Source organism: Colias croceus, chromosome 18, assembly GCF_905220415.1.
Source record: "Colias croceus chromosome 18, ilColCroc2.1".
Lineage (NCBI taxonomy): Eukaryota > Metazoa > Arthropoda > Insecta > Lepidoptera > Pieridae > Colias > Colias croceus.
This window is the reverse complement of record NC_059554.1, coordinates 4,138,790-4,154,815: the sequence shown is the minus strand read 5'-3', so window position 1 is coordinate 4,154,815 and position 16,026 is coordinate 4,138,790. Positions and strand designations below refer to the sequence as shown.

Genomic DNA, 16,026 nt, shown 5'->3' with positions numbered 1-16,026 from the left:
GATTAAGGCGTCTGTCGTCGACACATAATATTATTAGACTTAAATTGTATTACCGATAAGGTGTTTATCTTCAAGAGTGAAGAAATCCTTCAAATGAAATCCTACGTAAATAATATGAGAAATACTACGCAATGAAAAAGGTTTATAATTCTATTTCGAATAACGTGATAAATATAAAAAGGTATCATAGTTATTTATCCACGGTATTAATTATTGAGTAATAAGTCGTTACTTACTAATCGGTCGGTAAGTAAGCATCTGTATTGTATCATAGTTCCGACCGCGACGTCATTACATAACTGCTTTGATATTTGCGCTCGTTTCATAAATTCATGAGGGTTGATTTTATATTCCAAATATGTATTTGTATTTACAATTGATTCTATAAACTATAAAATTTAGTAATAGGTAAGTATATATTAAATTTTAAGATCACCAAATAATTTCATGAAGATTTAAAATATTGTGGCAAATTAATGGTATAAGCGTGTTGCACGCAAGGTCTGTTATTTTTCATTATATTTTTTTAAGAATATGAAATAAGATATAAAAATAATTAAAGAAATATCTAGCATAATAAACGGTCAAGTGCGTGTCCGAACATAGAGCACAGTCATGCTGGTCAATGGTCATGCACACTGCACAGCGAACTGCTCTAAGATGCACAGTGTGTGTAGAGTTCTGTAGTTTTCACGACAACCTAATGGGAGTCGATAATACGAAATACGTCGGTAATAGTCCTAAGTTAGAGAGGCACACAGACTTTGGAACCCTTTTTTTAGATGGGGAAATCATCCAAAGATACCCACGGCCCCCGGAGAAGGAGCCGTGGGTTAATATGTCGGATTCTTAGCAACTAAAAGCCCACTGTGTTCCGTCGAGCCGCTTTAATGATGGGGCCGCGGGTATAATTGGTTGGAATTCTTCCGCGACCCCCTAGACTTTGGAACCCTAATAATTTTGACTTTAGTGCTGTAGCCAGCCAGCATTACATTAATTTTATAGAGCAAAACCTTGCAAAACGCTGAGCTGCAAGTTTATTAATAGATCAAATTTACCTTATAGCTATTATAGCTAACGTGTTTAAATTGATCACATTTGAATTAGAAGGCGTTTCTCTAAAATATGTACGAAAAATTTTATTCTAATAGCCTTAATGTATTCCGACTTAGGTCATTAATCGTAGTCATACTTCAACACTTTCGAGTAATGTGAATATATATCTCAGAGTGATACTAAATATTGTTAGCCTGGTAAGATTAATTAATTCAGACCAAATAATTCCTGTTGTTTTGAAAATTGGTACAGTTAGATATTAGGTGAATTAGATTAAAGAGTAAAAACCCTCGAGGGAGCGATACAAGCCGTGAGCAAGGCAGGGAAAGATGTTTTTTTTTAAGCTTTTTGCTGGTAACTCGAAAAATATTGACACTAGCTGACCCGATAGACGTTGTCCTATACGTCACTTTTGACTATTTTAATGCTAATGTTCTCGATAAGTTAATGTAGTTACCTACATTGGTAGATACCTACCTATAGGCAACTTTATAACAAAAAAAAACTATAAAAACATGTTGTATATTCATACTCTGCAACACGTGTAGGAAAACATATTATGCATTATGTTTCGTAAATTACGATTTTAGAAAATTAAGTTCTAAACAATAATTTATAACCTTAAGCTAGGATTATATGCCAAGCAATGCCTAATCGTCTCACAAATGTTACGCGCTTTCAGCCTTGTCGGTTACTTTAATACTAATAATGTTTTATTGGCTTTTAGCTACTTATGTATATTAACAAGATAAAATATTTTAAATGAAAACAAGCTTTGGGGTGATTTTAAAATGAAATCAAATAATTTATTGGAAAATTGTTTTAATTATACTTACCACATATTAATCATATTATACAAAAAATTATTACTTAGTATTTTATGTATATAAAAATATATTGGTATATACAGTGATCTGTATGTGGTGTAGATATATTATCAATTCACGCGAGTTCACGCGCTAGTCATACATTGAAATAGCAGATTCAACCAGATGCCTGCGACATATCGGTAGGTACACCAACGCGACTTAATATTACCATTTACCATACACATGAGGCAGATTGGGATACTTTTGCACTGTAGTTATTCAGCAATAATTCAGCGGTCTCGAGACACACACAAAAGCATTCAATAATGGTCATGCCATTTTCTTAATTTATCAACATGACCTTACGAAATATTGAATACTGAAGTTTGCGAGTAATGTCCATTATAGATAATTGGATCATGGCTCGCATTATCGGAATTGAAATATGAGTAGACCATTGTTTATACTGTATGATAATCAATCATGCAGGTAGATAGCTGAAGATGGATGTACTGGTGGAACTTACGTCAAGTCTCAAGCAGATGTATTTAAATATATATACCTATCTCTTTCTCTTTATATTTCAATAGCTATTATTTTACAAATTGAAGGAAAATTTCGCACATATGTTCAAAAGATTGCAATTTATGTTGGTTTTATACTTATAATCTTATAATATGTAAGTAACTATAGAAATATCTACTAAAATTTTTTGAAACCCCAAAGTGTGTTCACTGTTCACTGTCTATGATACTTAGTCGATTATTTTTACTATAGCAGAATGCATTATCTGACCCTCTTTAGGGACGAGTGGCTATGTAAATATGTTTTATGATAAAATGTGAAATAATACAAACTTAAATTCGCGCCTCCATTTGCATGGATTTCATTAAAAATAGTTATTATTAGCCATCAACATACTTTACCGTAAGGGCAATTTAATCGTCTTTGTATAAACGTTTGTGCATCTGCAACGTATCAGTCGTTAATCCTATAAGTAATTAATGTAGTTCACTGTTGTTTTGTTAGATTCCCGACTCACCTAAACATACGTCGAACGTATCGTGAAGAGTCAGTGATAGAAATAGTTATTCTACATAGATTATTTAACATAGATAAATATTATGTTGTTGCAATTTATACGTTGAAAATTCATTCTGAAATTTCATACACTGTAAAAATACACAACACACCTTTCGAATGGGTGTTTATATAAGATAGAACTTGAATACTTAGGTAGTAACAACCAGATTACTTTGTGGGGCTACACATCTGCTGGTTGCACATATTGATTCCGCATTTTATCTCGTGGACAGTGAAGCCGTTAGGTATTAGCCACGGTTGTAGCGCTTCCTGAAGGTATAAGTTACGGTAGGTTACCCAACGTGACCTCACCTTACTATCTACTTTACATCGACACACTAACCCATTTTCATTTTTTTTATTTATACTAGCCACCCGCCCGGCGTCGTACGTTGTTTTTTTTCTAACTTGTATACATATATTGGCTTATTTAGATGTATTGTGTATATTGCTTAAAAATGTATCTTAATTGGCTCATAGTTCTGTATCAATTTATTAAGAAACTAGCGGTCCGCCCCGGCTTCGCCCGTGGTACATGTTTACGTTTTCTCTACATAAGAACCAACCTCGTACTTCAAGGAATATAATAAAAAAAGAATTATCGAAATCGGTTCAGCCGTTCTCGAGTTATGCGCTTACCAACACATTTTGCGATTCATTTTTATATAAAAGATGTTATTAATAGTATGACTACGAAGAAATAAATAAATATCGCATTCATCTGGTTGAATCTGCTATTTTAGGATAACTAGCGCGTTCAATGAATGACGACATTCAATTGTATGTGGAAAAAGTAAGCTCATCAACTATCGTCATTTAATGAACGCGATAATCATTCAACAATAAGTCGAGCTCTAAATCCTGTGTCTAAATCCACTCTGTTACAATCCGCTTACTAGTTGGACGTTGAGTGATGCTTGTTAAATCAACGTCGGCCTAGTCATTCAATTGAATGTCGTCATTCATTGAACGCGATAGTCATCCAATAAAATAGCAGATTCGACCAGATGACGGCGACATTTATAAAATCATTCAATTCATGAGTAAAATCTTCTTATGCATAAGTATCGATGGAAAGTGGTTTATAATTTCGCCGCCTCGCATTGCAATAATAATTACCCTCACACCCCTTCGCGTAAGTTGGTACATGAATAATTACATGAGAGGAATGTATGTATTTCGAGCCGTTTCGAGGTAATGCAATTAAAAGGGGCAATGCGATATCACTACATAGTAGGTACTTATAAAACAAAGTCGCTTTCTCTGTCTCTATGTCTATGTTCCTATGACCCTATGTACCTATACGCAACGGATATTGAAGCAGTTTTTTTTAATAGATAGACTGATTCGAGAGGAAGGTTTTAGTATATAATTTACTAACTTACCGCCCGCGGCTTCGCCCGCTTTGTCTAAAACCTAATAAATTATATAGTCAAACCTTTCTCTTGAATCACTCTATCTATTAAAAAAAAACCGCATCAAAATCCGTTGCGTAGTTTTAAACATTTAAGCATACAAAGGGACATAGGAACAGAGAAAGCGACTTTGTTTTATACTATGTAGTGATTAGGTTATAGAAAAAATGGGCGAAGCCGCGGGCGGAAAGCTAGTTAGAAATATATTGCCGTCCCCGGAGAATAAAATGATAACTGAAAAAACATAACTTTCAGGAAAAATAAAAGACCGATATGTGACTATAACCAAGCAATAGACGAAGAGAGATAAAAAAGGCATAATATTACGTAGTTAGAATTATTTAATTTCGGAGTAATTTTCTAATTTAACCATTTCAGAAAAAATTACAGTACGATTCAAACTTAATGGCGGCTCAGAAAATCGTACGATCCGATGCGCATAAAACAATTTTAGGTATTAGCAGGACTAGACTGATGTATGTGGCCGGCCTAAGGGACTGTGCGCACCAAAGAGTATAATGTATTGGTGCGCACCCGCAATCGCACCTGCACCTAACTTCCGAACCGCCATTAAGTTTGAATCGATCTGTACGCTGCAACCCGGATCTCGGTAATTTTTAGTAAAATCCTGCAAAATGCCGTATTATTGGATGAATGGGAGCAGTGAGCACCAATGTGGTCATCACTTCTTCATTTCGCATAAATGAAATAGTCCGTAACTTCTCATGTGCTTCTAATGTTACGCAATTTTTACCAATTCTACGTCCCTCATACATACCTACCTATACCTACGTCATTATCAACTTCTGAGTTGGCAACACTGCCGTTTATGTCAGTGTCACTTGACAATAATTCAATATTTGACATATTTATGTTTTGCCTTGCGCCTTGTGGCCGGTTTCTGTCGGCTATTAATCCAAAGAGTATAATATAATGTATAATAGGGCAGGCTAATCGCAGACCGCAGTTCGCCGTTCGCAACTGGCAGGGATTTTTGGAGCGCTAAATTTCAATTCAAAACATTATTATTTCCGCTGTCCGTACATAGGTATACATAATTGTTAAATTACTTTGCTATAACATTTATCCCTTAGTAGAATTACAAGTTCGTACATAATATAATAATTAATTAAAATATTATCAACCATTTATCACACTTAACGATACATAGTGTTCACAAATTGATATACACATTAGATATGTAATCATTTAATTTTATCACATAAAACCGATTATACAAAACGCCTCATATCCTCCGTAATAACTTGATTTCTTCAGTCGCAAATAAAATGTCAGTATCTATACATCAAAATGTTGTATCGGGACCAGAAGAAGAGCCTATCCCAGCGCATTTATCCTATGGGCAATTTCTATTTGACAAATTAAAAAGTGGCGGAGATAAAATTGCTCAAGTGAGTTCACACACGTTTTTTTTCGTAATAATATTATGGATAGATGAGTACATACTATGAGACTCAGATTGAATTTATAAATGTTTCAGATCTGTGCAGAGAGTGGTAGGTCAGTATCATTTAGAGATATTCTTCAAAACAGTGTTAATTTGGCCACAGCTCTGCTAGAAATTGGATTGAAGAAAGGAGATGTAGTGGCTCTGAGCTGTGAGAATCGCTTTGAGTTTACTGTTACATCTCTTGCTGTTCTCTACTGTGGTGGAACATTATCAACATTAAATGTTACTTATTCTCCAGGTACATATCATATATTTTAAACATAGCTCCCGAAAGTTATCACTTCTATACAAAGGTTCATAAGTAATAACTTAAGAATTAGAGAAAACTGTGATGCTCGCTATAAACATTTAATTTAATATTTTCAGGTGAGATAAGTCATCTACTGGCAATCACAAAACCAAAGTTCATTTTTACTTCGCCAATAACTGCACAAAATGTTTATGATTGTTGTAAAGATTTAGCACATGTAGAAAAATTGGTACTCTTTGGTGAATATGACGTTGTACCTGCTGTGTTCTATAATGACTTGGTCAAAAAGCAGATAAATATAGATGACTTCACCCTTGTTGATGTGAATGGTGCAGAAGATGTAGCTGCTGTCATGTGCTCCTCAGGCACCACAGGATTGCCAAAAGGTGTTATGTTGACCCATGTTAATTTTCTCACCTTGTCAGCTCATATGAAGTGAGTATATGAAAGTTTTTAAAATACAGCTTAATGGTTCATATAATTATATAATATTTTAATCCACGATTAGAAAATAATATTTTTGACTTGAATATCTAATATGTTTTGTTTATGATATATACTTATGTAAAGGTGATAGTTATATAGCTAACAGTAGGTAGAACAAAACTTCTTTATAACACTCATTATTATTGCTCTTAGGTACTATTTGGAGACTTCAAAGAAAAGAAAAAAGCATGAAGTAAACACTGCTCTCTCACTAATACCCTGGTTCCATGCTTATGGTTTTATTACTACTTTAGCAATCATGTCTCTACATATTGAAGTGGTTTTCTTAATGAGGTTTGAGGAAGAACAATTCTTGGAAACCATACAGAAGTATAAGGTATGAGATTTAAATTTTTTTAACATTTACCACTGCATTTCAATTAGCCAACATACACAATATATTACAGGGAAAACGGCAATAATATTCAATTAAACATTATATTTCCTCATGCATCATTAGATTGATAAATTCCCTAGATTTCTGTATTAAAATAAAATACTGTTATAAAATTAATTATGAATAATTAATACTTAGAGCCGGGTTTTTTTTTAATAAAAGCTCTTTGTATTATTTTGCCACCTATATGTTCTTTCATAACTCTTCAAGTAGCAATGATATAAAACTTCTAAAATAGGTAATGAACTAGCACAAAAAAAGCTTATTCTTAAATTATATTCTACTGTTTAAATTTTGTCTTCATTAATCTTTTTTCTAGATAAACATGACCACAATAGTTCCACCATTAGCAGTTTTTCTGGCAAAACATCCACTTGTGCTAAAGTATGATTTGACCTCACTGAACGAAGTGTGGTGTGGGGCCGCACCTCTGTCGCGGGAAATTCAGTCGGCTATTACTCAAAGGTATAATTACGTAGATTTAAGTTTTATTTACTACTAGAGGTCCGCCCCGGCTTCGCCCGTGGTACATATTTCGCAATAAAAGGTAGCCTATGTCCTTTCTCGGGTATCAAAATATCTCTATACCAAATTTCATGCAAATTGGTTCAGTAGTTTAGGCGTGATTGAGTAACAGACAGACATACAGAGTTACTTTCGCATTTATAATAATATTAGTATGGATTTACTTGTAAGGCATAAAGAATTTTGAACAGCAACATCAGTTCACTACTTTCTACAGTTCTCCTCTCAATATCCATAAGAAATAGGTTTTCTGTATTGAACGAATTATTGAAATTTTTAATTATATTTTAACAGGACTGGTATTCAATATATAAGACAAGGATATGGTCTTACGGAAGTCACAATGGCATGTTGTGTCGATCTCACCAACGGAGAAAAAATTGGCTCCTGTGGCACTCCTGCACCTGGCATGAAGATTAAGGTATAAACGATTTATTTAGCATTAAAAGAAGTGAACAATAAATCCATATGGTAAATACTTTGACTAATAATATAAATAAATAAATAATAAATAAATAACTTTATTGTCATAAAAAAATAGGTACAGCTTATATATGAATCCATAGGCTCCTGAATTAGTTAAATACTGTGTCTCAGGAGCCAGTGGCTTCTCCCATTAATTCGAAACAGTATAGATACCTACGTTATACAAAAGAAAATTTTAAAAATAACAAATAAAGGTAAGTGGAAAGCGCTTAAATGCTTGTGTGTGTATATGTGTGAGCGTGTGTGTGTGTGTGTGTGTGTGTGTGTGTTTCATTTAAATGTAAAATTAGGTAGTTTTATAGTGATCTAAAAACGCGCTTAAAAATTTCACGAATAAATTATCGTTGTACAGTTTATAACAGTTCTAACAACATTTTGTCCACTTTACTGTTGTTACCCAATAGATAACTCAATTTGAGATTGGACTGTGAGACATAAAACATATCAATGTTAAAAATATAGGTTACAGCATGAATACAAAAACTATCCAAAAATAGCGCTTTAGTATAAAAAAAATATTAATCTTTTAAAATCTGCAAATCAAAGTCTAAAGTTCAATATCACGTTTAAGTATTTCTATTTTAATTTATAATGAAGTAAAAAATGTCGACATTATCTTAATTTGAATCTCTTTTTTTGTGCTAAAGTAATACATAACTAGATTTTTTTATCATCTTTATACGTTTACAAAAAATTTAAATTAATACCTACGACAACTAGAATGAAAAATGATTTGCGAGATGATTTGAGAGAGATATTATGTGAACTTAGTATTTCTTGCGCAAATATATAATATGTATTGAGAAATTAAAAACTTTCTCCGTGACCACACTCGATGTATTGTGTTCAAAACGTGAATAAAACACTTTTTAAATCCGTTAAAAAGTCTTTAATTTCTATGTTTATGAAAACTGGCTAATAGATACCCATGAAATATTATATCAAGTCCTGAAATTATAATTTTTTTTATAGCATTTATTTGCTTCTATTTTATTCAGGTTGTCGACATAGAAACTGGTCAGAAGTTGGGGCCGAACAAAGAAGGGGAGTTATGGATTAAGTCCCCACTACGTATGAAGGGTTATATGGGAGACAGGGCCGCTAGTGATGCTCTCATTGACAGGGACGGATATGTACAAACTGGAGATATTGGATATTATGACAATGATGGATTTTTCTATATTGTTGACCGACTCAAGGAACTCATCAAGTATAAGGGATTCCAGGTAAGATTTTTCTTAACATGTACATCTATAACAAACCACTATTATTTATAAATATGCACAATAAGCTAATAATATCTACATTATAAAAAAAGTTAAAGTTTAGTTTTTCTTTTATTTAAAAACTAACGATATTAAGCAATAATTTTTTTCTGGAGTTTTTACGATTCCGAACATACAAATTAAACATCAATAATTATACTTTTTAAAAAATCCTCCACCCATCTTTCTGTCCGTTCTCGCTTCACTATTAAACTGAGGATGAGCATAATATACAAGGTATACCATACATACCTAATAATAATTTTGCATTTCAACATTAATGTTAACCAACGTATCTCACCAGGTAGCACCTGCAGAGTTAGAGGCATTACTCCTCCGTATGAGCGGAATAGCTGACTGCGGAGTTGTGGGTCTGCCCGATGAGTTGGCTGGAGAGCTGCCCATCGCCTTTGTTGTGCTGCAACCGAACGCTAAGCTGTCGGAGAGTGATATCGTCAAGTACATCCACGATAAGGTTAATGATGGTTTTGATTTATGTACAACCCAAGCAGATAGAGAATAGATCTGAAGACTGCGACGGGACTTATGGTAGGGTTGGCAAATTAAGTTCTCTAAGATCGTTTTTTTTGGTATATCCATATTTTGTTTTTAAAGTTTGTAACAAAAACTTAACGAAAATAAATAACAATCAAATGTAACGCAAACAATATAACAATCAAACTCAACAATATCAATAAAAGCAACTATAACTCGGAGTGCGTCAAGTACCTAGCTTAGAGAGCGAATCCCGCCTGATTATTTTTTTGCAACGCGTACTTCACTGGGTGAGTATAAACAGCGATAGAGAGTGAGCGAGAACGCATGCGAGGGGGCGCCATCTTCAGATCTATTCTCTATCTGCTCGGGTTATATTGTCAAGTCAGGTAACTAAGTAATTTAAGTCAGGTAATTGCCTAACTCATAAAAACGAGCGTGAACGAGCAAGATGCAATCGGTTTTATGCCAGAGAGTGAAAGAGAATAAAGCGCGGCTTATAAACGATCGGTACCTTTTTAAAATACAATATTGTGAGTGTATTAGTTGGTTCAATAAAGAAACGAATCTTCAATGGCGGCCAAAGCTGACTTTGACAGATGGTAGGATCAGCAAAAAAGAAAATAAAAATAACGTAAATTGATAATTATTTTATTAATTATTTCAAATTGTTTGTTGACAAACTTTTTTGTTATTGTATTTGTGTATTTATATGAATTATCATATTTGCGTATACAGAATGTAATAAAATCCCCATAATACTTGTAATAAGCCCATAAAACTGAACAACTTTTCCCAAAGAACATATTTTGTCAAATTCCAATAAAACATTATTTACTTTCGCAAATGCATAATTGTCATTGTAAATTTATGATAAAAACTATTATAGGGAAAATCAAATACATTTTAGTGATTTAATTTTTCCCTTTTTTTTTTGCATACCGTACGGCCGTGTGTGAGCGAGAGGGAATGATAAGCGCCGCCATTGAAGATTCGTTTCTTTATTGAACTAGCTAATACATAACTTGTTGATACGTAATTGGGTATAGTATAGCTGAAACTTCTTAAAGATGAAGCAAGTGGATGTATTGTGGTCATGTTGGTTCTTACCAAACCATATATTTAATGCACCTTTGTTCGAAGATACTTCTCTCTATTTACTATGCCAGCCGAACAAAAAATATGACTTTCTTATAGTGCATTTACACATTCGTGCGGAGCGTACGCGGTACGACTGACGGAAAAATTTTGCGGAAGTTTTTTAGAAGTCAAAGGGCACCAATGTCGATCTCAAATTTACTTACGTATAATTATGACGACATTGGTTAGTGACGACACTAATTGTAAACGAATGTTTCATCGAGAGTCGAGGCGAATGGCGATCATATGTCTAAAATCTGTTCTACCCTTTGACTCGATCATTATAAAAAGATTTATTGTTTGGCACTGCACCTTTACTAAAACTTTGGATAACTATCTGTTCAATATTAAACTGTATAATTTTCTTTTTACATTTTAATGTACGATCTCTATCTGCCTTATTCTTTAGATTGTGTTATGCACATCACCATACACACAACAAAATGAAATCAGATAAGAAGCAAGAAATAATTTTAAAATGTGATATTTGTGTAAATATTATTTAAATACATATACATACTAGCGTTCCGGCTGCAGCTTCGCCCGCGTAGTCAAAGGAAAACCCACTTACTATCCCCCCAACCCGTGATTTAGTCATTTGTTAATTGTAATGTAGGCTGAGTTGTTCTGATCTAATACAATATTATCGTAAATTTTATCTTTATTGGTTGTATGTAATAATATTATTGAAGAATAATACTAGGTAGGTAGTACTCGAAATACACAGCGAATGTTTTTCAATTCATTCCGTACATAATCGAAGCAATAAAAAAAAATATAATGTATTGAACAGACACTAATTTACATTTAACCTGGGGTCAGAATTTGTTACATTTTCCTTTCATTTGTACAAGTACTACTTACGAGTTATGGTCAAGGCCAAACAGACTAAGATAACGTATTCGTATATAATATATTCAAAGATATCGTACGATGCATTATCAAAGCTAATCCTGATGAATGATGACGTAATTATATAAACTAGAAACAAAGTATGGTTTATCATCTGTTTACATCTTGTTCATATCGCAAAAAACATAATATAATCTATTCTTGAATGTATTCATCAAGAGAATTTTTTAGCGTCTAGTATAATTATTTGTGTGAAGTGCTTTTATTCTGAAAAATAAATTATCCGATCACACATAAAAAAAGGATTGTATATCTAACTCGAAACTTACTAAAAAAAGGGGTTTTAATTCATTTTTAAACTAAACTTTGCTTTCAGGTTTCACCTGCCAAACGACTGCGCGGTGGCGTTATATTCGTCGATGAAATTCCCAAGAATCCATCTGGCAAAATATTGCGACGGGAATTACGGAAAAAGTTGTCATCAGTTAAGAAGAGCAAGTTATAATAACTTGAGCCAATAGACAATAACTTTTTAAATATAATGGGCCAGTAGATTATTGAAGGCATTTAGGTTTAAAATTAGAGAAATGCATTTGAACAAAATTTATAAATAATTGTATTTTATTTCAACATTTATAATTAGTTAGTAAGCCTTTCCTTTAAATCTTGTGGTATTCTGCTAAGAGCATAATCATGAAGGTCAGTACTAACAGCTGCCAGTACACCAGTTTTGTTAGGTTTTGATACAGATGCTCCATATTTGTAAAAATTTCCAAGAATATCTGTTAATTTTCCACCAGCTGCATTTAATATTGCTTCAGGGGCGCATGTGTCCCATTTTTTACATCCTGGACTTGCAAAAACGTAAATTGATGCTTTTCCTTCCAAAAGTTGCAAAACCTGTAATAGAAAAATGTAGACATAGAATGTATTGCAACAGTATAATAATGGCCTTGTTTCAACAGTATTTAAAGTAGGAAGTAATTTAGCATTTCCTCTAAGTGCAAACAAAAAATAAATTAGTTTAGGCTTATTGTTACCTTGAAACCTGCTCCACCAACTCTAAGTACTTGCGCAGCCTTCATTACTTGAAGAGCATTTTCAACAAGTGGGTTTGAATGGCTTCTAGTTGTGGTGATGATTAAGGAATCAGGTGGTGGTGCAATTGTGAATCCACCAACGCCAACGTCTTTTAAACCCCAAATTGTGCGACCCAACTTTTTTTCACTGCCTACCATGGTTTTATAATATGGCTGATGTATCACACCAGCAACAGGTTTTTCATTTACTGATATCCCTATGAGTACAGTCACATGTTCAAGAAAGCCTGAAACAAATGTGATGATTATTTATGTATACAAATTACTAGAAATATGTTCACATGCATTTTAAGCAATAATTAATTTGTCAAGTGATTCAGAAGTTCATTAGATAGTGGTTTATTTACAATATATAACTCAAGTGAAGCTGTGATCATGCACCAAAATATGATGTGACAAATCTGAATTGTTAATATTGATTAATACATTTGTTGAATTTTTGTGCTGCTTTTTATTTTTATACTGAATTATGTATAAAACCCATGAAAACACTACCTAATACACTCAATAGTTTTCCATTTACCATAGTTTGATTGCAGTAAACTTAAATACCATTTGATACTGATAAATGGATGAGTTAAGTACATTTTCCATCTTTCCCATGGATCTCTCTTCAACATTAAGGCACCTAGAATTGTTACTTACATATGTATTTTGAAGATTTAGAAGATACTTTATAGTTTTCCGAAATAATTTTTTACTCAATGAAAGCTAAAAATGAAAATTTACCTTGAGTATATTCTGATGTACCATCCAAAGGATCAACCCAAACAACAATATCTTCTTCTTTTACTCCAAGCAAACTTTTAGGACATTCTAAAGCTAATATTTCACTATCACCATCTAAAACTAGGAATTCTCCAGAGGTTTGACTCTGTAATAAAAATGGATTTTATAACAAAGGCATAAAATGATCAAAATAATATAATTCAACCAAAAATTTTATTTACATACCTCATTTCCATCTTCTTCACCTATAATGTTCACCTTTGGATACTGTGCTGAGAGTGAGGCAATAATACATCTCTGAGCTGATCTGTCAGCTTCTGTTTGGTAATCATCCTTTCCCTGTTAATTTATGATTTGCATTATACTTCTATAATTTTCACTATAACTTAATCAAAAAAATTAATTTACCTTTTCAACAATACCAAGTTCCCCTTTGCTCATCACATCTCTTACAATTTTTCCAGCTCTGTTAGCAACAGATACTGAAGATGCTAAAAGTCGTACAATAAGAGGCACCGTTTGTGACATTATTTGATAATTTTTCAATGCTAGAAATAGGTAATGAAAAATTTATTTTTAATATATTAATATAATATAATAATATATTCATTATATGACAATGCATGAAATAGTATGAAATTAGAAGTACAGACTAGTAGGCACTTGCAATAAAAATTTACATTGTCCCCAGAATCCCAAGCAAGCAGGACATGAACTCAGCAGTCGATAGTCGATAACTGACAGCGGAACTAAAACTAATATTTTAGAAAGTCTTGAATCAGCAGTCTCCCAATCCTGTGTCCCAATCAAGAACAAACAATTTACATCAATGCCTCGGTACATAAAATTATCTAACAATAATAATTACGAATGATAGCAATATGCTAAAGTTTATTTAATTTATAATTACCTACTATCTACTTAAGTTCAAGTTTGAAACACAAATGAACAAGTGAACTTTGCTTTGAAATTCGCACTTGATGTAGGTATTAAAATTTTGTGAAACTGCAATGAACCAATGAACCGATTACCGATTGAATTATGAAGTACCTACTTAAGAACCATTTGTCAAAATATGTCAAATAAAACTTTCTGTCAAGTGTCAACTGTGAAGTGTGAGCAGTCAACACTCAACAGTGATACAAGGTTTATAAATTCCCTGAAGTTTTTTGTTTTATTTTTTTGCAACGGCTTGGCAATAAGCTTGGCAACGGCAAATCTTATTTCACATTCACACACCTCTCCGCAAACCTCTCCGACAGCGTCATTGAGTAGGAACCAGGCAGGAACTGATCGGCGTCTGTGATTTACCTATATTACTTGCTCGTGACTTGCTCTGTGATCGGCGTAGTGTGCGTGCGTCAAGCTTGCGTACGTACGGCGCGTGTGGGCGCGATATACCTGTAGAACTTTTCCGGTTGGACTAAAGCAAAGGGGGCGCAGGACTTACGATAAGCGTAATCTTTACGATAAAACAATAATAAATAGGTGTTATAATGACACCAACTCCATCAAAAATTTTTTAAGTCCTGCGCCCCCTTTGCTTTAGGCAGACCCAAATCGGATACTAAACCTGTATTCGTTTAGAAAAAAGACCCAGACTAATCTCTACATTTTGTGGACAGGCTTTATTCAATATGTACTTCAATAGTTTTACTTATAAAAAACGTATCCTTGGTAAAATTTTTTAGGGAATGGACTCGGACTAGGCTAGGAAATAAAACTTATTTTTTTAAAATAAACTTTATTAACTTGATTCCCATTATATACTTAAAATCCCAATTTAACATATTTTTATATTTGCTTATTAACTATAAAATAAATGTAATCTTAACATTGTAACAATCTATACAAATATTTGAAAAATTCCGAAGGATAGAAAAAGTCGATCATGAGGCGAGGATCCACGACTTTCGCTAGTCTTTACGGCGCGGGCGCGGCGGCGACCCCTTGGCCCTTAGCGACAACAGCTACCCATCTTCTATTCTTTATATTTTGTGTGCCTAAAGTACACCCAACGCCATCCATCTATTAAGATTTTAATTAAAAATCTGAACCAATACGAAACCTTATATCAATTATTACATTTAACAATAGAGTAGAGATGAAATACAATCTATTCGTATTGAATGTTTAGTTTTTATAGCATTAGATTTGTAGATTTGTAGGCGCAGTCCGAATCTAGCATAATGACTGAATTTAACATATCTTTAGAATTTTTAAAATATTTAAAATTGCATTTATGCTAAAAAATGTGTGCGTGTACTAGTGTACACACGTAAGTAGTGAAACTTCTTTATGACCTTATTTTTCAAAAAATAATTTACTATATGCAACTTTACAGAAATACGTCGAATCACGCGTGGTAGGGATAAGAAAAAAATGGCGCGTAACGAAAAAATGTCACGCGTAACGAAAAAATGTTACACTAAATTTTTTTGACACCCTGATAAAGAAGTTTCACTTC

General features: G+C 33.2%; 2 protein-coding genes across 7 annotated transcripts; one reads left to right on the top strand and one right to left on the bottom strand.

The window, feature by feature from the left end:
- The first annotated feature begins 5,331 nt into the window (after positions 1-5,331).
- LOC123699481 (4-coumarate--CoA ligase 1) lies at positions 5,332-12,363 on the top strand. The gene is made up of 9 exons (XM_045646423.1): positions 5,332-5,775; positions 5,865-6,072; positions 6,201-6,519; positions 6,724-6,907; positions 7,287-7,432; positions 7,787-7,913; positions 8,977-9,204; positions 9,548-9,718; positions 12,107-12,363. Exons 1-9 carry the CDS (start codon positions 5,653-5,655, stop codon positions 12,233-12,235), a joined length of 1,635 nt encoding a protein of 544 aa, XP_045502379.1. The 5' UTR covers positions 5,332-5,652; the 3' UTR covers positions 12,236-12,363.
- On the bottom strand, positions 12,360-14,606 carry LOC123699482 (3'(2'),5'-bisphosphate nucleotidase 1). Of its 6 annotated transcripts, none has more exons than XM_045646427.1 (8): positions 14,470-14,606; positions 14,213-14,354; positions 13,968-14,107; positions 13,785-13,898; positions 13,560-13,704; positions 13,354-13,458; positions 12,771-13,057; positions 12,360-12,630 (listed from the first exon to the last, which is right to left on the bottom strand). In XM_045646427.1, the coding sequence occupies exons 3-8, from the start codon at positions 14,085-14,087 to the stop codon at positions 12,370-12,372; spliced, it is 1,032 nt and encodes a 343-aa protein (XP_045502383.1). In that variant the 5' UTR covers positions 14,088-14,107; positions 14,213-14,354; positions 14,470-14,606; the 3' UTR covers positions 12,360-12,369. The 6 variants fall into 6 exon arrangements, with proteins under 6 accessions (XP_045502383.1, XP_045502381.1, XP_045502384.1 ...); XM_045646425.1 differs by having other exon boundaries at positions 14,240-14,354; XM_045646428.1 differs by having other exon boundaries at positions 14,240-14,354; positions 14,474-14,606.
- Between the last annotated feature and the right edge of the window lie 1,420 nt (positions 14,607-16,026).

Excerpts from the sequence above, each read along its gene's own strand:
- LOC123699481 (XM_045646423.1), top strand. The coding sequence starts at position 5,653 with ATGTCAGTATCTATACATCAAAATGTTGTATCGGGACCAGAAGAAGAG. Across the intron at positions 5,776-5,864 it reads GCGGAGATAAAATTGCTCAA|ATCTGTGCAGAGAGTGGTAG; the intron begins GTGAGTTCACAC and ends TAAATGTTTCAG. Across the intron at positions 6,073-6,200 it reads AAATGTTACTTATTCTCCAG|GTGAGATAAGTCATCTACTG; the intron begins GTACATATCATA and ends TAATATTTTCAG.
- LOC123699482 (XM_045646427.1), bottom strand. The coding sequence starts at position 14,087 with ATGTCACAAACGGTGCCTCTTATTGTACGACTTTTAGCATCTTCAGTA. Across the intron at positions 13,899-13,967 it reads AACTTGGTATTGTTGAAAAG|GGAAAGGATGATTACCAAAC; the intron begins GTAAATTAATTT and ends ATAAATTAACAG. Across the intron at positions 13,459-13,559 it reads TACATCAGAATATACTCAAG|GTGCCTTAATGTTGAAGAGA; the intron begins GTAAATTTTCAT and ends TAACAATTCTAG.